Below are 27,845 nucleotides of genomic sequence, written 5' to 3'. Positions count from 1 at the left end.
CACCACACAGCTGACCTGCCCCTTGGAAGACACGGCCAAAGCTCCAGGGGCACGTCAGACAGTTAGAGAAAGGCAATGCGTGCCTGAGGTGAGCGTCTCCACCCACACAGATGAGGAAACTGGGGCTCCAGCCCTCCTACAGGCCCCGGGATGTCTCGGGGAGCGCAGCCTGCCCAAGCCCAGCTCCCCCAGAAGCAGGCTGTGAGATGGGTCGGCCCTGGCTAGTCTTCCTGACTCCATCTTCTGCCATAAGCCTAGCCAGGAAGCCGGCACTGGGCAGGCGGGTGGCGCCCAGACGGCCCCAGACACTGGCCTACTGGACGAGAGCTGAAGAAGCTGGGCGGCTGGCTCCCAGCCCCAGCAGAGTAGGCTGGGGGGCGGGGGCAGTGGCTAAGAGCAGGGGCTGACTTATGCTCCCAGCCTGCCACCCTTCCCCAGTCATAAGGGACTGGGACAGGGAGAGAGGCCAGCCAGCAAAGCAAGAGTGACCTCAGGCCAGCATGGGAGCAGAGACAAACTGGCCTCAATAGCAGAACTTTGGCCAACTTTCAAACTCCCCTATTGTTCAGATGAGGAAACAGGTTCTCAGAGGAAGGGCCTCTCTGGGGGGTGGTGCAGCCAGGCTTTAGGTCCCGAATTCTAGCTCCACATCGAGGGCTTGCAGACCACACTGTGTCTGTCCATTGAGGTTGCTATTCTAAGAGCCACGAACAGGGCTTCAATGTGATTGCATGCTGAGGAGGCCCAGGACATCATAGTAGGCTGCCTGGAGGAGGTGGCATTGCTTTCGACCTGGAAGTCAGGCTAAGACTTAAGGGAAGGCTGGAGGAGGTTTCCATCAGCCCCAGACTCTAACAGAGAAAGAAGAACTCAGCTGGGGAGGACGTGGGGACCAGCGACATCAGATAAGGGGGATGGGGCCGGCCCTGCCCAGACAGCTCCCACCTCCCTTTCAGGAGCTGCCAGTGGCCAGGATGGTGACCTCATGGGGAAAATATGCCTTTTCCTGAGCCAGGAACAATAGGATAGAAAAGGGAGGAGAGAGAAAGCCATGCTGGCAGGAAAGGACTCCCTTACCCCCATCAGCACAAGCTTAACCCCTCCCAAACCCCCAGCACAGCAGGGCCTCTCCTGTAGATGAGGAAACTGAGGCCTGGAGAGGGGACTGATGGTCCCCTAGTCTCAGCTGGTGCCAGGTCGGGATGGGAAGGTGGGTGGGCTAGTGAAAGTCACAGATATCCGGGACCATTCAGCCAGGACATTCCATTCGGAGGGCTGGATGCCATGGCCATGGCCTGAAGGGAGAAAGGGGCCTGCCAAGGGGATGTCTGACACCCGAGACCCCCAGGTCACATGCAGCTCCAGGGACAGTCCCCAGAGTCTGGCCTGTGCCTCAGGGGAGAAGAGACCGCCAGCCCTGGAATCCACTTGGATCTTCCCCGCCCAGTCCTACGGGAGCTCACGGGAGGGCTGCCAGCTCCGAACCTCGGTTTCCTATCTATACGTGGGGCAACCACGCAGCATGGAGGGCCATGGTGGCGATGGGCAGGCACTCACACATGGCTGCTCAGTGTCTTAGCAGCGATGCTCTGAGATGGGCATTTTAGCAACACTTGCAGGACGGCTTCAGCAAACAGACCAGCAGCCTGAGCACGCCGCCACACTGCCTGCACCCACAGGCGGGACAGTGGCTGTGGAAGAGATGCTGGAGCTGCGGATGCCCCAGGGAGAGGCGGTGAGGCCGGGACCGGGGGTGGGGGTGTGGGTGTGTGTGTGTGGGGGGCGCAAACACACCAAGGCCATCACTGTCACTATCCCCATGCACCTGAGGAGCACTATTGCTACCTCTACTTTGCAGGTGAGGAAACCAAGGGAGTCCCAGGGCGTGGCTGACACTGCCCTGGAAATGGCATGGGTCTAGGAGCCCCAGTACAGAAGGCGCCAGGATAAGGGTCATCCCCAGGCCAGGGTGCAGGGGCTGCCAAACTGGCCCACACGCAGGTAAGGAGGGTTGGTCCAGCACGGGCGGGCCTAAGGGGGCAGCTGGTGAGCAGGGACCCAGCCAGCAGGCCCGATGCGGGAAACCAGGACCAGGGCACAGCTGCCCACCCTCCTGGGGGACCCCTCAGCTGGGGAACCAGGCCCTCCCAGAGGCAGCCAGGGCTCAGCACAGGAAGGAAAGGGAGTCAAGGAGGGCAGAGGGAGGAGTCCCAGGGCTGCTGCCCGTCACACGGCCACTTCCTCCTTTTCCCACTGCGCTCCCGCTGGGGTGAGGCCCAAGGGCCTGGGCTGGCCTTCTGGGCCGAGCAGAGAGAAGGGCTGATGGCCAAGGGCTAAGGAGTCGGGAGGCAAGTCTGTAAGGAGGTGGCTCAGGGGCACACAGCCCGTGCCAGGAACCAGAAAACATCCCTGCCTTCCTCTGGGCCTCGGTTTCCCCATCTGTGAAACGGCTAGAGCCTGTGATCTGGCGGGCCCGCCGAGCTCTGCAGGAGATGGGGACTCTGTGCCGCAGTTCCCTCAGCTGTCAAGTGGGAGGGATCATAGCTCTCGCCTCTCGGGCTGTAGCTGATTGTGCCTGGTATGCAGCAGGGGAGAACCAACGCGGGCCCATCTCTAAGACACTGCCGGACGCCCAAGCCACCGTCACCCATCACGCACACGGCGATGCTTCCCGTGTGAGACTAGAATGAAGACAAACAGTGTTTGTGTATGTAGGCATATAAAAAGGCCCGGAAAGATCAACACCAAACTGACGTCAGTGTTCACCTGTGCAGAGGGACCCTTGGCCCTCCTGGTGAGGTTTCCATTTTTACGAGAACATCCTCGTGCGTTAGTGTAGTCACTACCAAGTGGATGGCTGGGGGTGGGGGAGAGGAGAAGACTGGAGGAAATAAACCCCAAAAGGGGGTTGGGTCACACAGCCCTGGCCCCCCTTTCAGAGAAGGGGCCAGAGGCTGGGAAAGACACGCGTCACCTGTGTCCGCAGAGGGACATGGCGGCTGCAGGGTTGGACCCGAGCTCTCCTGACCAGGCAGGCACCTTGCAGGCCTGCCTTCGGCCACCAGCCAGGCGAGGCTCCTCGGAGGCGAAGCAGGGCCCAGGGCTGGGAGGCCTCGAGTCCCCAGGTGACAGCTGTCAGGCCAGGGCAGCTGCTGGGGACCGGGGTCCTGGTACCAGCCCCTCCCCCAGCCTGCTGCATCTCCCGAGTGCTCCCCCTGTCTTATTGCACAAACCCATAAGCACTTCCCTGCTAGCTTCTGCCAGCAGGCAGGCGGGGCAGGGAGAGGAAGGAAAGGGTAGACAGATGTGGCAGAGGGGGCACTGGGCAGTGCCTGGCTGTCCCCTGCCCTCCACTGGAGCTGCCCAGGCAACTGGGCCTTATATTCCCACAGTGGCGGCCACAGTACCCAGGTGGTCACACCGGCCATGCCCTCGAGGCAGGGTGCAAAACCTGAACCCAGACCCAGACCAAGCCGTGACCCAGGGCTTAGGTCAACCCCGCCTTTCTGGAAGAGGAAAGCTGGCACGGTTGGCCTGGGGCCCCAGGGCAGTCAAGCATCCCTTACCCTTAGGGACAAGAACTGGTTGGGATCAGCATGGGCAGTGAGGCCTGGCATCTCAGAGCTCTGGGCACACAGGGACCCATGAAGGGCACACAGACTATGGAGGGTGGGAAGGGGCGCTAAGGGGGCCTGGCCAGCACAGACCCTCCCACGCCTACCCTGCCCACAGCCCGAGCAAAGCCTACCAGTCTCCCTGAAACACCTGGCACTTCAGCCATCGCCCTTCAAATCACCCTCTGTGACCCACTTTGCAACACTTCCCCGCCCACGCCCACATTCGTGAGGGGCGGGCCCTCTCCGTCCCCTTGGTAACTCCAGCGCTGGCCACACACTGGTATCCTTGGGGGCTTCACTCCCACAGCAGGGTGGACAGTCACGGGGACATTCCCACCACCCTGCCAGCCTAGCTCCACAGGACAAGGAGAGCTGGGAGAAGGAGTGTAGCACAGACATCCCTTCAGCACTTCACAGTTTACAAAGCTCTAAAAACTCAGACCTCCACAGAAATCCCTTTTGTTTCACCAGAGAGACTTTCATTTCACGGCAGAAAAGGGGTCTGTCTGTCTAAAGTCAACAGAGGAGAAGGACGAAGGAGCCGACATTGGGGGGAGGGGGCAGGGCAGAGGAAGGGGGGAGGGACCCTTGGCAGCCAAGGGACATTGTGTTACCTACTTGGAGCCGGGCCACGAAGCCTGGGCGCCATGGCTCGGGTTTAACTAGCACGGTGTCCGGGTTAATGAGCATGGTGTCGGGGACACTTGGTTTTATGGCTCACCTGACCCAGGCAGGGCAGGGTGAGGATGGCCGGGTGCCCTCCCTGCACCAGCTCTGTGAAGCCATGCTGAGTGCCCAGGACCTGGGGGGCCCACAGAGGAACCCCAAACGAGGAATGAGGCAGCCACAGGTGCCCACAGTCCTCAGTTCAATCCCGCAGGTATGGGGAGCACCTGCAGCATGCCTGTCCCAGCCACACTCAGCCCAGGCTGTCAGGGAGGGGAGGGGCGGGGCAGCTGCAGACAGGTGACAGTGCAAGGGGCAAAGAGACAGCATGGGTGATAGGAGGGATGACCACCTGCCCAGGGGCCAAGGAGACATCACGAGGCCAACCCTTCGCAGGACAGGCGCCAAGAGGCCCAAAAAGCGGGGAGGGGGGCTAAACCAAGCCTTGGGGGTCCTGACAGCTCACCAGCAACAACTCCGCAGGCATCACCTATGAGACTCCCACACAAGCCTGGGCCAATATTACTGGGCCCATTTCACAGATGAGCAGGCTGAGGCTGTGAGGAGAGGGCTCCCAGAGGTGCAGCAGGTGGAGCAAGGGGGACTTGAACACCTGAGCCCTACCTAGTTCTCAACCAGTGCTGCCTTGCCTGAGGGAGCCCAGGCTGGGGTGACGGGTGCTGATGAGAGCTGCTCCTTGGGGGCACAGGCAGCCTCGCTAACTGTTTACAGGCCTCCCAACCCCAAAGTGTCCACAAGCAGAGGCGTCTCCCACTCCCCCATGGCAGGCAGGCAGGCGGCACTCAGGTGAACAAGGAGGGCACTCTGTACTCCTTCCTCAAGGCTGCTCAGACCCCCTCCCCAGCACTGCCGGGAGCCCCCTTCCCTGCCTGTGCAACCCGAGAGCCTCTCCTAGGACCCTCCTGCCTGCCAGTGGTGGTCCCCGGGATGACCACTACCGCTGCCCATTGTTGGGAGCAGAAAGGTGGTGCCATGTGCTCCGTTCCCCTGAAGGGTCGCCACTGGCTGCCCTGCCGCAGGCGGATGGATTCCAGGGCAGGGGTGGGGCCCACATTCCACAGGGAGGGATCTCCGTGCAGAGGCCCCGCCTCCCAGGGCAGGACACCGGGCTCTTATCTGCCCGGCCATCTCTGCGGCTGACACAGGTAAACAGGCGGAGGGCAGGGTGCCCAGGAAGGGAGGAGTTGATGGACACGGGGCCCTGATGTGTGGTGGGCCCGCCCCTGCCTGGGCTGTGGATTGGAACGGGGCACAGCTGGGGCCTAGACGGAGGGTCACACTGACCGGTGACACAGTCAGCCTACATAATGAGGTCCCCCAAGGCCAGTCACCCGCACAGGGAGCCCTCCTGCCACACGAGGGGGGTGGGAAGCTGGCGCCCTCCACCGCTCCAAGTGGGTGGGCCCTATTCAGGGCCTGAGCCTGATCCTCGGGTCACTGGCCTCCCAAATGCCTGCCACCAAGGCTCCTCAGGGCCAGGCAGGACCCCTCCAGCCTCAAGAAAAGGGGCTCCCAGCTGAACTGCATCTCCAGACCCTGAAAGGCAGGCCTGTGCAGGCAAGGGGCTCCTCCTGCACCATCTGCCAGAGTCCACAGGCGGCCCTGTCACAGAGGGTGCCTACCTGGAACGGCGTGGTGACAGGACAGCTGTCCAGGGGTGGGGCCAGGTGAGGCCTCAGGTCTGCCTGGGGTCCAGCTGGTGCCGGGTAGGTGGGGCGGGTGGGCGAAATGGCTCCTCTGGGCCAGAGGCCAAGCCCGGGAAAGGCCCAAGGCTAGCCTCAAGCAGAGCCGCCACGAACAGAGCTGGCCTCGAGCAGAGATGGCCGCAGGCCCCAGGCCAGTGGCTGCTTCTCCTCCGTGACCCCTTCTCTCATCAGCATTCCTGGCCCTGCCTTCCCCAGGGGACTGTGAGGATCTAACGAGATAGACAGGCATGTGCTCATGGAGGGCTAGTTGGGGGGGCTCTCTTGAGAGCGAGGGCACATATGAGGGGAGGGGGCGTGCTGGTTTCAGGAACGAGTTCACTGTAAAACCGAAGAGGGTGCAGCCACCACCCCGCTTTCTGGAATGTACGGAGGAGGCAGTCTGGACCGTCCCCTCACACTATCTGCCTGACCCCACAAGTCCGGAGGCCTCTGGACCACACTGATTAGCGCGAGGCTCTGAGTAAACAAAGGTGCTCCATGACCCGGAGCCACTCCCATCCCTACCCCCAAATTCCAGGTCAACTGATATGACTGGGTTCCTACAGAGGAGGCCCCCTCCCACAGTGTGGGGGTTCCTGCAAAGGTGGCCCCATTCCATAGCATGGGGCTTCCTACAGAGGCGGGGCCATCGGCGCCACATGAAATGATGGGCATGATGAGGCCACGCTGCCCAGAGGACTTCCCTGAACCAGGACACAGGCCTCCCACCCAAGCTGCACACCTCTCCCCCAGGCCGCAGCCTGGGCCACCCAGACCCTGCCAGCCAGCCAGCCCACCCAGCACGGACCACCAGATGGGGCTGCTTCAGCCCTCGACAACAACCCTACCCAGAGCCACTCAGGGCCTGGGACAAGGGCAGCCACCTCGCTCCCCGACGTGGAGGACAGAGGATCAGAGAGGGTGACGCAGAGCTCCTGCAAGGGCACCCACAGCCGTTACCGTGAGCTGGCCCACATGGCAGGACTATGCAAGCTTCAAGTTAGGGTGAGGGTACACAGCTGCCACAGGGGCCCAAATAACAAACACTCAAGGACCAGCACTTCATGTGTCGGGGGTGGTCCTAAACCCGGTAATGCAGAGATGGGGCCTGAGCCAGGAAATCCACGGAACATCCAGTGCACAGGCCCTAGAGTGGAAATGCGCAGGGAGCTGTCAGCAGACTCGGAGAAAGGCAGGGGACGGGCAGTGAGGTGGGACGTGCTGTGACACATGGCACAGGCCACACATACCGTCTGGGTCTCCATCACTGGAGTCTGGCCCCTCCCAAACTCCCCTTCAGTCAGTGGGCCACGCTTTCCCAAGTTCTCTGCTGTGACAAAATTTAGCACGACCCATTTCATACAGCTATGGTCCTCAAAGTGGGCTTCCCACACCATTAGCGTCATCTGGGGATTTGGTGGCAGTGCAGATTCTCAGGCTCACCAGACCGGTGGGGGTGGGCCCGCGATCTTTGTGGTAACACCCCTCCAAGGGAACACGGGTGTGCCCTACAGACAGACAGAGAGCTGGCCCTCTGGAAGACGACCTCGGGAGCTGGAAGGACACGGGTGTGTAATTCTTCCAGCTCAGAAGGAACAAGCACCGTGATCCTCCATCACCATCTACCGTATTTGCCACACAGATTGTTCCGTTGGCCTCTGCGGCCTTCTTACAAGTCCTGCCTCTCCCCAGAGTGGAGACATGCCCCCAGCAGCCAGGCCCAGGGGCAGTGGGGGCTTCCCAAGAGCTTCTGGGCTGCTTGACCCTTCCAGTGGCCACCAACCCAAATGAGAGATCCACCCCAGGGCAGAACTGGTGCCCACGTGTCCTCCTCAGCTCAGGTCACGAGGTCGGGGTGCTGACTCAGAGCCCCGCCCTGTGGCTCAGTAAGCCCCCAGCACCCCAAGTCCTTTGGCCTGTCTGGTAAGGCAGGCTCTGCTCTCTAAAGCCCTTACTAACACCGAGGGAGGAATGCCACCTGGCCACTTCTTGCTGGCGGATGGGGGCGGGGTCACTGGCTCCTGAGAGCAGCCTGGCCACAGGCCCCTTCACAACCCTGACCTCCCCAGGGATGAGGGAGCTGGGTGGGGTGGGTGTCTCTTGTCTGGCTGTTTGGGAGGAGGGGCTATCATCATCTGTGCATATTTGAGCCGGAGACTCAGCCTGCCCGCCCTGTGCCAGGGCTTCCCCAGAATGGACCCGATGACAGGTGACACCTAGGTACCCTTGGAGAACCTGATATGCCATCTCCATTCTGGATGAGGGCGTGGGGTCAGGGAACTTGCCGGAAGGCTTGGAGGTGTGGCCAGAGATGTCACGGGCAAATCAGCTCATAGTCTTGTGTTTTCTTAGAGGAGCAGGCTGGGTACTTTTGTAACGGGGCAGGTTGGGTGTGGCGGCTCATTGTACATGAGAACTCGGGCGCCCAGTTTAGTCAAACACCAGTCTGTGTTTCCTGTGAAGGTATGTTTTAGTTGGGACTAATAATGTCGACTCTGGGTAAAGTAGATGACCCTCCGTAAGGTGGGTAGGTCACAGGCGATCAGATGAAAGCCTTAGAAACAAAGACTGAGGCCCCCCTGGGGAGAAAGGAATTCTCCAGGAGGCTGTCTTGCAGAATTTGGACTCAGGATTGCAACAACAAATCTTTGCCTGAATTTCCAGCCTGCTGGCTGCCCTGCAAATTTCAGACTTGCCAGCCCTGAAGCTGTGTGAGCCAATTCCTTAAAATAAATCTCCTGCCTCGTGTGTGTGTGTATATATATGTATAGACATAAATAAATGTATGTGTGTGTGTGTATGTCCCTTGTTTAAGATGGCATATCTGTGTCCTCTTGGTTCTGTTTCTCTGGAGAACCCTGATTATTCAGCCGATTCTGAGGTTCTGCATTGTGAACACCAGGCTGGCCCTCCTTGTCTCTGAAGTCCAGGCCCAGGTGGCTGCTCTGGACAGCTGTGTGGCTTCGGGGATGGGGTGGACAGGGTGCCTGGGGCCCCACACATTCCCTGGTAATTCAACAAGCTCATGAAGAGACCAAGGGAAAAATCAACACAGTCCGCTCATAACAACCAGCCTGGCCCCACCCCCAGGAAACCAGCCCCTGGAACAGGGACCCAGCCCACGCCGCTCTGAGCATCCAAGGACATGGCCAGCGAAGGCCTGGCAACATGGCTGGTGGCCTCCCCAGGCTTGAACCCTGGACTCTGTCAGGCCAGAAATGGGCCTCAGTTTCCCTTTTGCAAGAAAGGTCGCTGACCCGCTCATACAACATGCACTTTCCTTCTCTTTATCTTCATTTTCAAGATGTTTTTTAGATGCAGAAAATCACAGCAAGTAATAAACATTCAGTCCCATTCCTCCTGGTACCACCGGTCTCACACAATTCTCCCCCAAATGGGTATTTTACCAAAAGAAACTTTACTGATTATGCTGACGTCCCCTTGCTCATCTCCCCGCAGTTCCTCTCCCTCCTCGAGGAAACACTCATGCATTTCGGGATATCCTCCCAGGACAGAGCCACCTCTGAGCTCTGCAATTCCATCCGGGGTCATTTCCAAGGGGCATGCCCCACCTGAGGCTATGGTCTCTCTGGGCCTCAATAAATGTGCGTGTGACCTGAGCCAGGTCCTGACCAAGGAGGTGCCAGCCTCGATGGTCTTGGCCACTCCCAATTCCTGGGAGACCAGAACACAGAGGCCCCAGCCGGCTGCCCCACAAAGTCCTGCCGAGGGGGGCAGAGGTCTGGACAGCTCAGGATGAGAGCGGGTGGGGCGGGGGGGGGGGGGGAGGCCCTGCCCCTTTGCATAAGCAGGCCACGGGGATTTTACCCTCTTAAATCAAGTTTGAAACTTCCAGAGGCATGAAGCTTGGGCCTGCTGAGAAGTGGCTGAGGGGGAAGCTGGCTTTGCTGGAAACCACGCTCCCCTCCCCACATCGCTCTCATATCCCCGAAAGTACAGTGCCATCAGCTCTCAGCTTAGGCAAGGCTCCGGTCCCACACTTACAGGAGGAGCCCGAGGCGGAGGGAGGCCCCACTGCTGTCTGCTCACGAGGGCCTGTGCTTAGGGAGGGAAGGTTGCCACAGGTCACAAGCCCAGCCCACACAGCCAGTGAGTGAGAGGGCCAGGCTGGACCAGCTCCCTCTGAGCTGGGTCCTTAACGGTGGGGCAGTCCCCTTCACAGGACTCAGAGCAAGGAGGGAGCCAGGGGATTCTACAGCTCCCATCACTGGCAGGACAAAACCCACACTCCCTAACACAGCCCCCCCCCCCAACCCCCCCCTCCCCCAGCCTTCCCAGTCATGCCCAAGACTTCCCAACACCTGGACTCTTTCCTAAAGAGGCCACACAGCTCACACATGCAGGCCCTCCCCATGGGCACGGCCAGGCACGCCCACTACCCTGCCTAGCTCTCCACCACCTCCTTAATTCAATGGACCCTCCAGACTGAGGCTTGCAAAGCCGGACCCACAAACCCCTGAAGTTCTGTGTCGTCTTGGGGGTGTCCTTCTGGGGGGAGGGGCTGAGGTGCCTGCTCGCTCCCACAGGCCATCACCCAAGGTTCAGTCCAGTATCACAGACTCCCAGACAGGGCCAGCACGGTGTCCCTCCTCCGGCACAGCGACCATCTCACTGCTGCCCCGTGGCCCTGCAGCCCCTCCCCCACACCATGCCCAGCCCCGAGACAAAACCACCATCGGCATGCTGGCTCCTGGGGATGGAATAAGCTCCCAGATGAGAGGAGAAGCTGATTAAGCAGCCACTTAAGAGCAGAGAGCGACGCTCCCTGAACCCTGGGAGAGGCAGCGGGTGGGGACAGGGCAGTCCTGGCTAAAGCTATACGTCCAGTTCCTGGAAAAAGAGGAGTGAGAAAAAAGACCGACACAGCTATCTCACCCACCACATCCTGTTTTTATGGAAAACTAATCTAATTCCTAACAGCAGCGCAAGCAGCAGACATCCTCAGGGGTCCCAGGAGGCCATGATGAAGGGGACCCAAGAGGTGGGGGGGCTCCCTGGGTCCAGAGTGGCAGAGCCAGCTGCCCTCTCCTGCCGATCCCACCCAGGGCTCAGAGCTCCACCCCAGGGAGGTCAGCGATCGATGGTCCCTTCCCAGCATCAAGCATCGGGCTGGCTCTCACCCACACACCCCAATCTCAGCTGGACCCTGCTCCCGAGCAGCCTGTCACCTCGGGGCTGCTGCCCACGATGGCACAAGTCTTGAGGACCTGCCTCCGAACCTGGTGGCCCAGTGGCACAGGACTAGGACTTTGGAGTCAGAATAGCCTTGGCTGAAGGGTACGGCCCGCTTCTGAGCTGTCTGACTTCTCTGAGCCCGTTTCCTCACCTGTAACACAGGGATGCTACCCCTGTCCACCTCGGATGCCCTGCAGAAGGCTGGGGCACACCGATGGTATTAGAGCTGGTTCTCGTTGCCACAGTATCGGTGCTGTTTTCCTCATGAGCACGAAGAGTGCTTTCTGACCCCCACCTGGGGCTGGGCCTGTGCTCGATCCTGGCGGCTGAAGGCTAGGCTCAGAAACAGCCGCCTGCCCAAAGCCACGGAGCCCTGGAACTGGAGTCCGGCCTCGCGCCCACCTTCTCACCACTGCACCGTGACCACAGATACCCTTCCAGGCCCCTCCTGCTCCTGCGGGTCAGAGACAAGCCTTTGGGAACTGGCAGACTCCAGTCAACATGAGCACAGAGGCTGAACGCGGCAGCGGGCTGGCCTCTGCCCCCGGCCTGGCTGCACTGTGTCCCCCAGGGTCCCTGCTAACACAAGGACCCGTGGTTCTTGGGCACCTCTTCCAGCTGCTGCAGCCGATGGTGGGAGACCAGTGAGGGACAGAGAGCAAAAGGGCCAGGTGAGCCCAAGATGGGAGCCAGGAAGGCCTGGCATCTCCTGCATTCACTAGGCGCCCAGGGGGGCCTGCAGGAGCCAGCTCCCAACGCCTCCCCAGGCTGTCCCTCTCACTTGGAGAGATTCTTGAGGCCAGGGACACTCCCACCTACACGAAGGCATGCTCACTGACACCAGCCCCCTGGCTGGGGTCCCTCCCCACCCACTCTGCTGGCCAAACTGGTCCATTCCACCCTCACAGCCTCGATCTGAGCGGGCCCTGAGGAGCCTGAGTGGGAACCTGCAGGCACCGTCAGCCCACAGGGACAGCCTGACACCCACTCCCAGTGAGGAGTCCCTGGTCGTCTGTGCCCCGATACCCACCACACACCCGCCCTGCTCTGGCCGGCCCCGTGGGCCCCACAGCGGACTTCTGGCTCCGGTCCTTTCCAGCTGGGGGCTTGGAACTTGCTTCACTCTTGAAGCTGTGACCTTCATCCCTACAGCACAGCTGACTCAGCGGCTTCCCAAGAGGCCACAAGAGGACTTCATGGCTGAGGGATGGGAAGCAGCCGGAGGGCTTGCCCTCAGGCACTCAACCAGGGGCCCACGGACGGTAGGGGGCCAATGGGGGTCTTACAGGGCACCCCCATCTTGTTCTTTCCGTCAGCCAATGCCCACCCCTGTGCTGGGAGCAGGGAGCTGCCTGGTGAGGCCTTGTCCTCTTCCCTGTAGCTTCCTAGTCAAAGCTGGTGATGGTCCCCATGGTATGGAGCCAGGTGTCCCTCCTCAGGGAGGGCAGGACAAAATGCTCCCCAGCTGCCCACCCTAAGGAACCAGGAGAGGTGGCCATCAGCATGGGCACCCCCCACCCCTAGCCAGGGCTCCAGGCTGTGGGCCGGAGCGAGCCTGCCTGAGCCACTCCCTTCCTGCCCGGGCTGGGGAGGACCCTCTGCCAGCAGCCCACAAAGTCGGCCTCTCAGTGCCTTCACCGCTGTCCTGTGGGAGCACCCAGCAGCCCATGACTCAGCCGGAACCAGCAGGCTCCACTGGCCTCACGCGGAGAGCCATCACCCCCCAGCCTCCGCTTTTGGCGGCTGGACGTCACCAAGCCACTGAACCAACTCCACGCCTCAGCTTCTTCGCCGGTGAGGCCACCACCATGCCCGAGGGCTGCGAGGAAGAGCTCCTTGGTAGCCGTGCCTGGCGTGCGACTGCATCTTGGCCAGCCTTCGTGATGACGTGGGACGCAGCCGGGCTGGCCCTGAGAGGTGGGTGACTAAGAGGCTAGTCATCAAATTTTCAGCAAAGGCCATGAGGGTGTGGGAGAGACAGCACCAGCCCCGCCTCCCACGCAGGTGGACTGCGCCAGGTCCTTCTACCCATGCACCTGGCAGGTTGTGCCCAGGGCACGAGGACAAGCAGAGCAGGTGCCCATCTTACAAGTGGGCGTTGAAACAAGTGGCCTCAGAAAGACCCCATGGATGGAAGGGTGGCTGTGGGTGCTGGGCGGCTGGCGGAGCAGGCTCTGTGCCCGGCTCTGCTCCAAAAGGACTGCCTACAGTACAGCAGGTGGTTCTGTTCCACTTTTACAGGTGAACGTTCAAGGCCCAGAGCGGCTGAGTGATGGCCCCAGGGCACCCAGCAGCAGAGAGAGGACTTGGAGCTGAGTCAGGTGGGAGGGGAAAGAGGTAAGAAGCTTGGCTGGGCGCTTCCCACCCAACTGCCTCTGCTCTGGGGGCACTCACCGCCCCAGCAGGCAGAGGGAGGCATGAGGCCTCACAAACCACTGGTTCTGAGACTCTCACCATACGTACTCAAGCCTAAATCCCAACACGGCCGTACCCTGGGGTGCCCAGTGACCATTGTAGGGGTTCAGAATGAGCCCCAATATGTGCCTCTCTGGTACATGGATTATTTTGAGGCAAAGGCAAAAGAAACTTCTGCCTCCCCTTAACTACTTAGGAGAATTTAAATTAGGGGCCTTGCCTATAATAGATTATCAGAGATGACCTTAAAAATTTTTTTTAAACCCTCACCTGAGGATATGTTTTTACTGATTTGAGAGAGAGAGAGAGAGAGAGAGAGAGAGAGAAACATTGATAGGTTGCCTCCCACACAGACACCACCTAGGGATGGAACCCACAACCTAGGCATGTGCCCTGACGGGGAATCAAGACCGAAAACTTTTAGTGACAACCTTTCAGACCTCACAGACCACCAGGTGGCGACCGCTGGTGTAGGGGATGACACGCCAACGGAGGCACCTGGCCTGGGCTCGGAGACGACCTTTTGACTTATCTATCGGCAAGACAGTCTTCTAATTACTGACCATCTGCTCTTATCATCCAGCAGCGACCTTCCTCCCAGCTAAGCCCCAGGTGCTTTACCGCATCCCTAGCTCAGAAGCCTTATATACTTCATTTCCCTTTCTGTCCCTGACTCTCTCAGGTACGTGGGTTCCCATGCTTACGTGTATCATTAAATTTGGTCATTTTCTCTTGTTAATCTGTCTCACGTCGACTCAACTATTAGAGCAGCGGAAGGAACCCGGGAGCGTGGAGGGAAGCCTCTTCCTCCCTGCTCAGGATGAGGCAGGAGTCTGGTCAGCTGAGGTCCCAAGGCTGCCCCACACTCCACCTGGGTCCCCACTCTCCACCTGGCACCGAGCGGCTGGGGCAGAGCAAGGGTCCACAGAAGTGGCACAGGCAGGGACACAAGCCGTGACTCCGATCACACACTTGATGCCCTGACTCCCGGCGTGGCCACCAGAATGGCCATTTCGCGACAGCTTGGACCCGAGGTCCGGCATCTCCGTGTCCGCGGCTGAAACCTCTCGCCTGTGCCGAGCGCTGGGTAAAGCAGCAGGAATCTGGGCCCTCTGCACGGTGGCAAGTGAGGAAGCCATGGGCGTCCCTATTGCCCAGCGCCTAAGACAGCCACGCGCGTTTCTACCACTCGGCCCCTGGCAGGAGCTGCCGCGAAGAACACAGTCATGAGGAAACACAGTGCAACGAGGAAACCAGCCTCAAGTTACCAGTAACCAACCTACAAACAGATGCTAGGACCGGAGTCCCCTGGAGGCTGGCTCACACCACCAGGCCCCTTGTCCCAGGGGGCAGGGGTAAACACAGCTCCAGGGGTTCCCCATGAAAAGGCTCCAGGGCCCCGTCACCTCCTCCTCCTCGGAGGGCTGACTTCGGCAGCTCTCGCCCACGTCCTGAACGTCACCCTGTGCAAAGGCCAAGCTCCTGAGACTGCCCGGGCCGGATGTCTCCGACGCACTGTCCCCCAACAGGCGCCGCTTCATCCCAACAGCCCTCAGCCCTCCCGCGCAGGGCTTCGCCCCACAGGCACGCGGGCCACGCCTCCTGAAGACACAGCCTCTGGAAGACAGTCGCGTGCACGGGCCCCCAGCCCCCGGGGATGCCTGGAAATGCCTCTCAGGCTCTGGAATGTGATGCAGCCTGTCCAGCCCAGAAGCTTCAGCAATTAATCACTCCTCCGTCTGCCTCCTTCCCCAGTCCTCCAGGTCCGGGGTCTCCTCCCGGTTGGCCCATCCCCCTGGGGCCCTTGCAAATAATGCTTGGCTTCCAGGCTTCATTCCTTGCTCTCCAGGGCAGGGACCTGAGGAGGAGGAGGGGACAGGAGTGGGGACAGCACGGTGGTCCACCAGTGGAGAGCTAAGAGGGGACACCCAAAAAGGGAACCACGGACGCAAGGATCACCCACCCCGTTTAGGGGCAAGGGGGGAGGCAGGGAGGGAGAAGAGGGGCTTTGCTCTGAGAAAAGGGGTGAGTGGGCAGAGGTCAGGCGGTGGCCAGTCTGGAGAGTGGAGCAGGCTCCTTCGTGTGTGGTCTCCCGAAAGCCTAGGTTTTGTTTATTCCGTGTAAGCCGGACCTCACTCTGGAAGGATTGAGACAGCGCCCTACTTCTCTGCCCCCAACTGGAGTGTCTCCACCTGCAACCCAGGGGATACAAAGCGACCAGGAGGTCCCCCAGACGCTAAGGGCAGTGGGGTGACAGGTAGGTTCCCCCCTCCACGGGGAGGCAGAGAGCCCGGTGACCCTTGGCTTTCTTAGGCAGAGGGCACCAGAGGGTCCCTCCAGATCCAGGACCCCACGCAGAGTGACCTCCAGGCCAGACAACGCTCTACACTTGGCTTCTGTGCCGCTCTCATTCTCATGAGGTCACGTATGTGCCCATTTGCCAGGATGAGGAAAATGAGGCAGAAGAGGCTGTTGCCAAACTCACAGACAAACAAGCTCAGGTGCCAGATCACAGTCAGCTCCTGGGAAAATGGGGCTGCTGCCCTGAGGGTCCCCGCAGCCTCCACCCTGGGCCCATAGGAGACCTCAAGCCACTGTCCCTGGTTCCCCCACACCTCCAGCAGGTCCCCCACATCCCTCCAACACTGACAAGTCCCTGCTCCTGATCTTCGGAGATTAGGGCCCAGCCTGGCCCCTCTCCGGGCTGGGAAGGTCTGCACTCACTGATAAGGTCTGGGACACAGCTCCTGCAGTGAGATAGGAAGTGTCCCGGGCAGGGCTCGGCAGCCGGTGGGGCTGGTTTGAACACCAGAGAGCAATGAGCCCATCCCAGTCTCTGCCTATGGCCCCTTCCCCCCGCAGGACCTCAGGACCGGCTGACAATGCCGTGATAACATCAGCAAGGACATGAGTGAGCCCAAGGGGAGCCGGCAGGACCTCAAGGGGTGGAGAAAACCCCGCCCAGGCACTGGTCTCTGGGAAGCAAGTGGGTGCCTCGCCGCACAAAGTGGAGGAGAAACAGGAGCGTTTGCTATGCCACCGGGTCCTGGGAGGGCAGAAAAAGAAGCAGGAGACACAGGGCTGACCCCAGGGAGGGGGGCGCCGCCTGGACAAGGACGGCCCCAAGAACTCACAGGGCAGCTCATCCACTGCGAAGATGCAGGAGCGTTTCAGGGCTGCACACGGCTCCCTGGAGGATCAACCCAGACAGAGCCAGAGGGAGCTGCCCTCGCCAAGCACCTGGGCATAGTGTCTGCAGGCCCTGAAACTGCTATCCTTGGACTCGGAGTTGTTTTTTCTTTCTTTCTTTCTTTCTTTCTTTCTTTTTTCTTTCTTTCTTTCTTTCTTTCTTTTAATCTGTTCTTCCTTTATTTTATTTTACTTATTTTTTACAGAGAGGAAGGGAGAGGGATAGAGAGTTAGAAACATCAATGGGAGAGAAACATCGATCAGCTGCCTCCTGCACACGCCCTACTAGGGATGTGCCCGCAACCAAGGTACATGCCCTTGACCGGAATCGAACCCGGGACCCTTCAGTCCACAGGCCGACGCTCTATCCACTGAGCCAAATCAATCAGAGCTCGGAGTTTTATTTCTGAGGAGAAACAGTCTGAAGGAAAAGCAGGCAGCACACAAAGATGGCCACGAGTCCCTGGGAACCACAGGGCATGGGGGGCCAGGAGGCCCAGACCATCACTTTGCAGAGGCTGAAAGGAACCCACTTCACCCAACAGGTGGCCCAGAGGAGGCCATGCTGAAGACAACAGAGCAAGAGTCCCAGCCACGCCCACGACACCTAGGACAAGGCTGGGTGAGCGAGGGTGGTCCCCACAACAGCAGGACAAAGGCCCTGGGAGAGGATCTGAGAGGTGAGGGGGAGGTGGGGGACGAAGGGAGGGCACAGGCAAAGGCAGGAAGCTTGGGAGGGGACCAGCCCAGCCCAAGCGGCAGGCCCACCAGCCAGGAAACACTAACCGAGGCCCCGTGCCCGGCACCCAGCCACAGCTCCCTCACAATGCTCTGGCATGGGAAGCGGGCCATCTAACCAGAGCACGTCACAAGCTAATGGGCTTCCAATTAAAACACCTGCCATTAAACAGGCAGCATTCAGAAAGTGATTGGAGTTGGTAAGCCACAGGTGGGGAAAATATAGGTTGGGGCAAAAGTAGGTTTATAGCTGTTTATATAGAAAATAATACAGTAATTAATAAATAATACAATAAACTGTGTTCTGTGTATTTGCAACTATAAACTTACTTTTGCCCCATCCTATATTTCCAGTGCATATCCTACCTAATAAAATGGTAATATGTAAATTACCATCACTCCGCTACGCCCACGATTGGGCCAGCGGGAGGCGCAGGGGGCGGGACTCGGGGTGGCCGGGGTAGCCGATTGGGCCAGCGGGACACTGAGCTCGCGTTGCCAGCGGCGGTGGGAACTCAGCGTCTGCGCCATGGCTGTGCTGCGGAACAGAAGGGGCCTCTGGGGCAGCGAGCTCACATCCCGCCGCGGACCATCAAAAGCGGGGGAGCTGGGTGCCTGTCTGCTCCGGCACCAGGCCTTTCAGGAGCCTCCACCGAGCCGGAGGCTTCTGAAAGGCCTGGTGCACCAGCAGACAGGCACCCAGCTCCCCCGCGATCGAAAGCGAAAGCGTGTAGGGGACCCTACACGTGCATGATTCAATCATGTACTGGGCCTCTAGTAGCTGATAAAGGCCTAAAGCCTACAGCCCATAAAGAACTCCTGCCCTAGTGGGTTTGGCTTAGCAGACAGAGCGTTGGCCTGTGGACTGAAGGGTCCTGGGTTCGATTCCGGTCAAGGGCACATGCCTGGGTTGCGGGCTCGGTCCCAAGTGGGGGGCGTGCGGGAGGCAGCTGATCAATGATTCTCTCATTGCTGATGTTTCTGTTCCTCTCTCCCTCTCTCTTCCTCTCTGAAATCAATAAAAAATATTCCACAAAAAAGAACTCCCAAGAGTCAGAAATTAAGAGGCAAACAACAAATTTTTAAAAGTGGGTAAAAGACTTTGAGACTCGTCACGAAAGATGTCAAAGGTGATTAACATCAGGGTGATGCAGATTAAAGATATCGTCTCACGCCCACAAAGCAGCTAAAATCAGAGGCACACCACCAGGTACTGGCGAGGGTGTGAGCCCTGGAACCCTTCCCGGGCATGGGAGCGGAAACCATGTAACCTGGAGAACGCAGCCACCCCACGCCCAGGTGTGTAGGAGTGAACGAGATTCGGTGTGTGTCCACAGAGAGACAGACACGACTAGCCACCTCGCTCACCATCTCCAGCCCGGAACGGGAGAACAGGTAAACAAATGTGCAGGTACGACAGAGGAACACAAGAAGGCACCGCTGCCAGCCTGGACCAACTGCAGAAGCCCTGCACGAGCGAAGGCACCAGGCACAGAAGCACATGGACCCCAAATACAGCAAAACTGACCTAGGGTGACAGGAAGCCAGAGAATCGTGGGGGACGACCGGAAGAGGGCATGGGGGCTCTTGGATCAGATGTGCCCGTGCGCGTCCGTAACTGTCAAACCTCACCACACAGGACGCTTAGGATCCCGGCACTTATCTCGGCTAAAAACATATGCATGGACTAAGAGCTGCCCTCCACGGGGGGCGGTCAGGACCCCCAAAGCTTAAAGCAGGACCCGGCTTACGGCAGCTTCTCCAAACACATTTGCCAGTGTACAAAGGTGTCTGGAAGGGAGAAGGGGCAGCCACAGGAGGATGGTGGCAAAGGGGACAGCCGGCAGGGCCTCAGGGCAAACACAAATTCAGCATGTCGGGGGGCAAGACAGAAGCTGGGTGTTTGTGGGGGATGAGGCACAGCCGGAGGAAGGAACTGGGAGTCACCCGTTACACTAACAGGCGGAAGGCACAGGGTCTGGAGCTCCTGGGAAGCAGGAGTGTCAACGGCAAGAACCCTGGCTCTGGGGGCAGGCAGACCTGGTGCCCACTGCCATCCACCTCCCTGACATCACCCCCATGTGCTCATCCATGCGATGAGGCCACTGCCTCCCACCTGTGAGGACGTGAGCACGCTCGCTAACCGCAGCGCGCCGATACCTGCAGCGGGCAGGAACGTCGGGGCTCACTCTGAACGAAGACGAGAAGATCGAGGGCCCTGTGCCGGGCTGAGGAGCAGGGCTTTCACAGCGGGCAGTTCTCAGGGCTTTATGTGGAGGAACTGCTGCTCAGATGTCTCGGGAAGGCCACCTGGGACGATTCTGGATACAGCGCCGGAAGCCTGGGGCAGGGAGGGCCAAGAGGCCGTAGGTGTGTCCCAGCCTGGGGTGCAATGGCAAGTGGACGTTAATGGAGGTTGCAGAGCCGGCAGGGAGATGAGGGCATGCTGAGTTAGAAAGATGGTGCAGAGGTTTGTGCCAAGTGGCCCGTCTGCCGGAGGAGAGGCCAGACAGCTCCATGGGGTCAGGAGACAGAGCGAGGTCAGGCACCGGCTGGCCCCACGGCAGACGGAGACGGAGGGCAGGGAGTTCGTGGGGCTGGGAGCTGCTGTATGAGGACGACCTTATGGAAAGGCAACTTGCACAGCGGGTCCACACTGTGCCTGGACTGTACGTTGCCAGGGCACACGCACGCCTGCGGGCAGTCTGGGAGGCCTGCTCCTTTGAGAGACGGCACAGGAGCACCCCGCCACGCCAGGCGGGGAGACAGACACGGCAGGCAGCACGGGGCCTGGCGCTCAGGAGGCGTTGGGTTGCGGTGGGCCTTGTTATCCCGGCCATCAGGAAGGAAAGGAGAGGCAAACAGCTCAGTTAGGAGCAGTGAATGGATGGTTTCATTTCCCTTAGGAAAACGTGCTTCAGGCTGTCATAATGACGTGCTGTTCTAATGGTGCTTTAACCGCGAACAGAAATCAAGTGAGGACGGAGAGAGGAGATCGCAGCCATGCCACACAAGAGGCAGAGCTGGACCGGCTCCGTGGAGGAGCTGGGGTGATGGGGGTCACAGGTGCTGGTGGTTTCACAAGGTGAGACTGAGACCCAGGTCTGAGGCCAGCGGGACTCCTCCTCGGAGGCCCCCTGCCAGGGAGCCCTCGCCTGGCCCTCTCTCGCTCTGCCCTCTGGTCACGAGCCTTTGGTTGCTCCTCGGGCGCAAGGAATCTGTTTATGTGGTAGTTTTATTCTTTTGTTTCCCCCAGGTCCACAGGAAGGCCTTCCCTGGCAGGGGAGTGGGGCAAGGAGAGTCTGGGGAGGGCAGGTCTAGCTGGCACACCGGGGCATTGCTGGATCTGAGCTGAGCTGGGAGCGGCCTGGAAGGGGCCTGAGGAGGCATGTCCCGCCCCAGCCTCGGCTCCCAGCGCCCAGCTCCTCCCCACCTGGTGGCTCAGGGACCTGGGATGGAGGCATGGCCCCCGAGCCCTCGCCTGCCGGCTGGCTCTCGGGCCCACCTCAGCCACCCATTCGCTGGCAAAGGAAACCACAAGAAATGGCTGAGGTGGCCACGGTCCCTCTTTAGCCTGAACCCAAGGAAGGAGAAGTGGCCTCGGCTATATATACTTACGGAGCAAACAGTGCACAGATAGAAGCCTGGTAAACAGCTGGCCCGTTAGAGGGAACCTAAAAATACTCCCTATAATTATGTTATTAAAACACACCAAAAAATGGACCCACCCCACAGAGCAAAGGCCCCCAGACAGCTGCAGGCAAGCAGGAGGCCACGCACGTCAGCCTGAGGGTGCCCTGGCGTCACCCGGGCGTTGGTCTGGGCCCGGACGCTGCCCCATTTTGCTCCCAGCCGGCCCTCACCTCCCCCTGATGGGCAGCCTGCCCCAGGACTGACCAAGCTGCCCAGTCTCAGCCTGTGGCTGTTCATCTACAAAACGGAAGCTCCTGGCCCCATTTCCACCCCCGAGAAACATGCAGGAGCAACAGGGGGCAGCACTGCTGTGATCCCAAAGTCCTGGGGGCAACTCAGCTCCCACAGATCGGGGAGCACAGTGACTACGGCGCCCGCCTGGGCAGGGCTGGGGGGGAGCCGAGTCCCGGGCTGCAGGCAGCACACAGGCAGTGTTTGTGCTCTGACCAGGACGATGGGTCCTGCGGGGCCCCCGGTTCACCGGCCAGTCTCCTCCTAAGAGCAGGTGCGGGAGAAACAGGCCCGGAGGGTTAAAAAAGGAACCTCCTTTTATCTGATTTAAAATTTCACTATTTTATTAAAAGCATGTATACATTACTTATGTCATTAAAACGGAATTTTAAAAAATCAAAACTGGGGGAGGGGATCAAGTCTGGCCCTCACTGTCCACTCGCTGAGCCAGCCCTCCCCCTGCCCCACCTCCACCTGGCCACCACCAGAGGATCTGAGCTTAGAGAAAAACGCACCCCCACAGCACCCCCCTCCACCAGGCCACCCACTTGGCTCCTTCCAGAGACAGGGAGCCTGACCTGGGGGCGCTGCACGGGGCTGGGTCCCTGGAGTTGCCGTCCCGCCTGGCTGCTCTCCCTCCAGCAGACTGGCCTTGCCTGGTGCTCACCTCCCCCCTGCCCTGCCAGCCCCATGCCCAGCCTGCACCTTGTGAGGTGTGGCACTATTTGGGGACCCTGTCTTAGGCGGCATTGGTTGGGGACTGCACCTTGTGTGGCTTCTTTGTTGCACTGTGCTTCTTGCCCATCTGGCTCGGCACACTACTGCATGAATAAACCCAGCAAAGGCACTTACAGAGCCAAAGCCCCAGGAGCTGGGGGACCCCAGACCTTTTACAGCCCAGGAAACTACAGCCTGGTTAGAAATGGAGAAGGGTGCCTCCTAGCCCCGCCCACGGCCACCAACATGGGCCCTGAACCACAACTCGCCCCTGGCTCCTGCCCAGAGCTCAGTCCCTCGAGATCTGGATGAGAACGCTTGAATGGAACTGAGAAAAACTCAGGGAAAGGTCCTATGCGAGCTCACAGGAATCCGCCGGGTTGGCGTAATGCGTGTTGGCTGAGGGCCGGGCTATGGATACCCAGGGCCCGCCAAGGCACCTCCCCTCCCTCTTCCTGGGACCTGCCCGCTACTGGCTCGGCAGCCCTGTGTGCATGAACCCCCGTGGTGGGCAGCTCCTTCCATTCTGCTCCCTGGAGGCCCCACCTGGCTGCTGACCACCATATGTGGTTCCAGCATTCTAGCACCCGGGAACGCGCTCTGGGGCTCCTGGCCCACCAGGACCGTACATGGGGGCTGCCCTGCCTCTGCTCGCATCCAGAGCCCCGGATACCAAGAGATCAGAGGCCTGGGAGTGGCCTTCAAGCTTTTACTGTCTTGCTTAGGTGAGGAAACTGAGACACACAGAGAGGGTTAAGGGCCTGGCAAGTTCAGAGCAGGACAGAGGCTTCTGGGGCCCACAACCCCCTCCAACAAAGTCAGCTGAGCCTCCCCCATCTGTCCAGTCTCCTCCCCTGCCCCTCCCATCCCCTCCCCTCTCTGTCCTCCCCAGGACCTTCCACCCCTGGGTCTCCCACAGGTGATACCCTGCCAGCAGGTATGGGACTCACCTGCTCCAGGAAGGAAAAGATTCCACCCCAGCTTCCTCACTTCCTACCTGTGTGACCTTGCGAGTGAAATAACTCCCCAACACCCCGGTTCCTCATCCAGAAAACGGGCTACAGTCACAGCAGTTCAAAGGTCAGGAGTGTAGGGCAGGTGGTCCTGCCCCTCCCCATCCCCCTCTCCAGGGGACTCAGGGTGAGGGGACAGGAAGCTGGAGGCAGAGCCGCCAGCCACACGGCACCCCTGGAGGGAAAGCTTGAGACAGGCGCTCCACAAGTTCCCTGCCCGGCAGCGTGCTGCCTCACCAACGGCTTCGGGGGTGCCTGGTCCTCACCACGAGGACGGACCAAATGACATTGGCAACCAGAAGGGGGAAATCGACATCTAAAAACTTACATATTTCTAAAACAGGTAACAAACAAAAAAAACCACCCCAACATTTTGTCGAATTCTAAGGAAAAGTGTTTTTCTGAACCAGAGTGGTCAAGATGGCCTCCGGTAAGAGGAGGCTACCCTGGACCCTGGGGGGTGTGGTGGCCCCTGGGGCAGGCTGGCCCCATCTCCCAGCCACCACAGAAAGCAGTCCCCTGAGGCTGTGCTCAGAGCAGAGGGCGTCAAGGCCTATCCTCCTTCTCCATCTCTGAGCACCGAAAGCAAATTCAGTGCCCAGTCAGAACAGGGGAGACACCGCCCAGGAAGCAGCCGGAGGGGCCGGGACCCGAGTCTGGGCGCTCCTCCCACCTCCAGAGACAACACTTCCTCTGTCGGACCCTTCCTGGCGGGGCCCTGGGCTCTCCGTGCCCTGGCTGCCAGCAGCATGTGGCCTGCAGATGACCACAAGTGACCCATCCTCAGCTCCTGGCAGACCCTGGCGCCTCCCCCAGACACACACACACACCCCTCAGTCCTGTCCACCGGGGACCTCAGTCCTCCTGGGGCGGCACCAGGCTGTGTCTCTCCCCCAGGGGAAAGCAGGACCTGCCCCCAGCTCCACGGCCCTCCGTCCGGGTGCTCTCCTTCCTGGTGGCGCCGCAGAGCATGGCCTCTGGATGGGACAGACCTGGGATCTGAGCTGCTCTGAAAGCCAAGCACGGTGTCCCCCACCCGCCCCGGGGGCTACTGGGCAAATGAATTCCCACACCAGGCGGCTAACAAGGCTCCAAGCCCAGGCCTCTGTTTTCTCATTGCCAAGAGAAAGGACCACGTCCTGCCCTCCTCACAGGGGGGTGGAGACAGTGCTGGTGACACCATGAAAAGGAGGAAGTGTCCCCTTCTAAATGGGAACGCTTCTCAGTGACAATCAGTCTGGTGCAATCAGCCTGACGCCCCCGTGTGTGTGGTGGGCGTGCCTCCGAGGCCGGAGGGAGGCCCCATCCTACAGGCAGAAGCCATACACTGCATTTCCACTTTCACGTAGTCAGTGATACAAGGACTGCCTTCTCACCGCCTCCCTTTCTGCTACCAGGTTTGTTTCTGGCTGCCCGGTAAGGTCAAGGCAGCAGGCGTGGCCTGTTCTATGGGAATCACACATGTCCTGCCTGACGTCTCTCTAGAAGCTTCCAGCATTGGGTCCTGAACCTCCATGGCTCCAGGGACAAGAGGTGAGCTGCTGAGGCCCCCACCCTTCACCGGGGACTCGGGGAGCCTATCATGACGAGGAGGCCGGGCTGGGCTTTTCGGGCAGCAACCCTGCACCACATGGGGAGTGGGGTGGGGACGAGGGGCACCCCAGGATGATTCAAACTCTCCCCATGACTGCTGCCTGAGCCAGCACAAAAGTCTGACTAACATCCTCTGAAGGCCTTACCTAGCACCCACCTCTCACTTCCAAAACTGTAGAAACAGCCATTTCCAGAGCTTGTCAGAGAGGAGGAGCGCGGGAGATAACCGAGCGAACATTCCACCTCCAGCCCGGCAGCCCGGCCTGGATACCAGCAGGACAGCCAGGGGGCCCCTAGGGACGGGAGCTGCCCACGCCCTGGACAGAGAGTCTCAGGTATCACCCGCCGGGCTGGCTCAACATCACCCTCCCTCAAAGCTTAAGAAAAAAAATACTGAAGCCCAAGCCCCACAACCAGGCACAGAAGCGGTGTGGGGTGTGGCCTGGGCATCAGGCCTTTTTAAAAATGAACAGACTTTTTATTTTGGGGGCAGTTAGGTTTATAGCAAAACTGAGCAACACGTATAAAGAACTAGTCATCCAGCTCCTCAGGGGACCCCACGGTGACCCGGGTGGAAACCCTGCACTGGTGCCACCTCCGCATCCAGGGACAAGAGAGCGCTCCGCGTGGCCACACGAGGAGCCGCCAAGACCCAGAAAAGAAGCCAGGACCCCAGCCTAATCCTTGGTCAACAAACCCCGGGCCCGGGGCCGAACCTGGCTCCACCACTTGTTTTGGCACAGCCCACCGCCAGGAGTGGTTTTCACATTTTTTAATAGTTGGAAAAATATCCGAAGATCTCATGATGTGAAAATATTTACTACCTGGCCACTACAGGAACAGTCTGCGCCCCTGCGCAAGGAGACTCACCCCCGAGGGGACACATGCCCTTCGAGAAGGACCCCGCCCCTGCAGGCCTGAGCATCCGATTCTCTCCTCTCCAGGGGACCGGCCTGGGAGGAGGCAGGTGCGCGTGGGCAGGGCAGGTGAGCCTGCACCTTTGAGAAGCTCACCTGTCCCCCTCCTCCTCCCACCACCAGCTTCTAAGCCGACCTGGAGCTGCGTCTGTCCTGCTCGTCTGTGCCCTCCGGAGAGCCACGGTGCACAGCCGCTGACCCCAACTCTCCCAGGCACACCCCGTGCTGTCCTGGACACACCAGGGAGGACTCAAACCCTCCCCTCCCACCTCCATGTTTTCATCGATTCCTGTCTTGAAAAATTCCCCAAGTTTCACCACCTTTCTCTGCTACAAATCACAACACGGTCTGTCTAGGAGCCAAAGTGCAGGCGGCTGTGGCTCTCCCACACGCCCCCGGCCCACGGGGGAGCCTGCACTCACCTAGAACCGAAGGTGGCAGAGGCCTAGCTGGAGGGCGTTAGGGGGCTGCGGAAAGGCTTCCAGGATAAAAACACCCCTCCACCCTGGCTTGGACATATTTCCACCCAACAGACAGAGGTTGGCGCCCAATGCAGACCTCCCCACGGTTCCGTAAATTAATTTAATCAGCGTGCTTTCCAGCTCACACCCAGCAGAGACAGCCCACGTGGAGGGAGCTGAGGGCAGTGTGAAGGATGGAATGAGCCTCTGGGCACTCTGCCCAGGGCCCAGGGGGCAGGGGGGCAGAAGGAGAGGCCTCACAGCCCGGAGAAGCACAGGATGAGCGTTCGTTCCGGAAGAGGCGACACAAATGCCAGGGTTAGGGGACCCTGGGCTCTGACCCCAAGGCCAGAGCCTCCTGGGGGTGCTCCCTCCCCTTAGCCCAGGGCCGCACTAGAGAGCGAGCTCGGAGTGAGCCAGGGCACCGAGAAGCGAAGGGCAGGGAGGGACCCGAACTACTTTTTCCAAAGCCTGGGCCTACCCTCCTCCGGCGGGGCGTGGGGACTGGCAGGCAAGAGTGGGGGGCCGCGCCCAGGGCACAGACGTTAGTTCTGCTCCGGAGGCTCCAGATTAAACAGCTCCAGGCAGGAAGCCCGCCTTCTCCCACATTGGTCAGGAAGTCATGATGCAAGTTTGCGTGGTTTTCTTTTTTTTTTTTTTAACATGAAATAGAGATTTGTGCCCCCCCACCCCTCACAAGCTCTCCAGCCCGACCCACGGGGGCAACAATCCCCTGGGGGGGGGGAGCGCTCCCTGATGCCCGGGCGGGGGGACCAACCGCACTCTCCCGGGGCGCTCGCGGGGCTGCCCCGTGGCCACCTCTCGGCCACCCCGCTGCCACCCTCCCAGCCCGGCGCTCCGACGGGCCCCCTGCGAGACGGCCCGCGCCGCCCCGGCCTCCCCGGCGCTCTCATGCTTCTGGAATGCGGGCGCCCAGGGCCGCGCGTCCAGGGGACTCTCCCGCCGCCCGCGCACAGCCCGCCCCGCCGGCCTCGCTCCCGGCGGCGCTGGGGAGTGGAGAGCGGGACGTGGCCGTGCCCCGGCGCGGAGCGCGCCGCGCCTGCCCCACTCACCGGCCAGGAGCGCCAAGGGCAGCAGCAGCCAGTAGAGCACGGCGCCGAGCACGTGCGGCTCCATGCCCGGGGGGCCCGCGGCCGGGCCCGGGGTCGCTGGGCCGCCGCGGCGCTAAGGGGCGGCGCGGGGCATCCGGGTTCGGCGCGCCATGGTGCCCCAAAGGCGGGTCGCCTCACGTGCCGCGCCTCGCGGCCGGGGACCCCAGGCTCGTCGGCAGGGACCCCGAGCGCCTCCGCACACTCCTCCTCGGTCCGGGGCCCCGCGTCCACTCCCGGGACAGCCCTGCCGGGCGGGCGAGCGCAACACGCGGCTCTCCGCGGCTCGCGGAGGCTCAGCAGGGCCGGACGGCTTGCCTCCCGCCCTCCCTCGCCACCCGCGGGCCTTTATAAGCTCTGCCCCCGCCCGCCCGCCCTCCCCGCCTCCCGCCTGCCCGCCCGCCCTCCGCAGCGTGCCCGCCTCCGCGCTGCCTCGACGGCCAGGCGCCCCCGGCACCCCTCCTGCCCCACGCGCCCGCGCAACCCGCCAGCCCTCTGGGCCGGGACTGCCCAGCCGCCACCGAGACCCTCACTCCCACAGCCTTGGCGCCACCTCGCCGTGCACGTGGGGGCGGGCAGGGGCC

General features: G+C 60.6%; 1 protein-coding gene across 1 annotated transcript in view; it reads right to left on the bottom strand.

The window, feature by feature from the left end:
• Positions 1-27,574, bottom strand: part of PIEZO1 (piezo type mechanosensitive ion channel component 1) — a 62,900-nt gene extending 35,326 nt beyond the window's left edge. The window contains exon 1 of the mRNA XM_054711093.1: positions 27,226-27,574. Within this exon, the coding sequence (XP_054567068.1) occupies positions 27,226-27,289 (64 nt within the window). The 5' untranslated portion in view covers positions 27,290-27,574. The remainder of the gene's footprint in view (positions 1-27,225) is intronic.
• Positions 27,575-27,845: the final 271 nt, after the last annotated feature.

The sequence above is a fragment of the Eptesicus fuscus genome, chromosome 21 (genome assembly GCF_027574615.1).
Source record: "Eptesicus fuscus isolate TK198812 chromosome 21, DD_ASM_mEF_20220401, whole genome shotgun sequence".
NCBI classification, from domain to species: Eukaryota; Metazoa; Chordata; class Mammalia; order Chiroptera; family Vespertilionidae; genus Eptesicus; species Eptesicus fuscus.
Note: the sequence above shows the minus strand (reverse complement) of the source record. Positions and strands in the feature narration are given on the sequence as shown.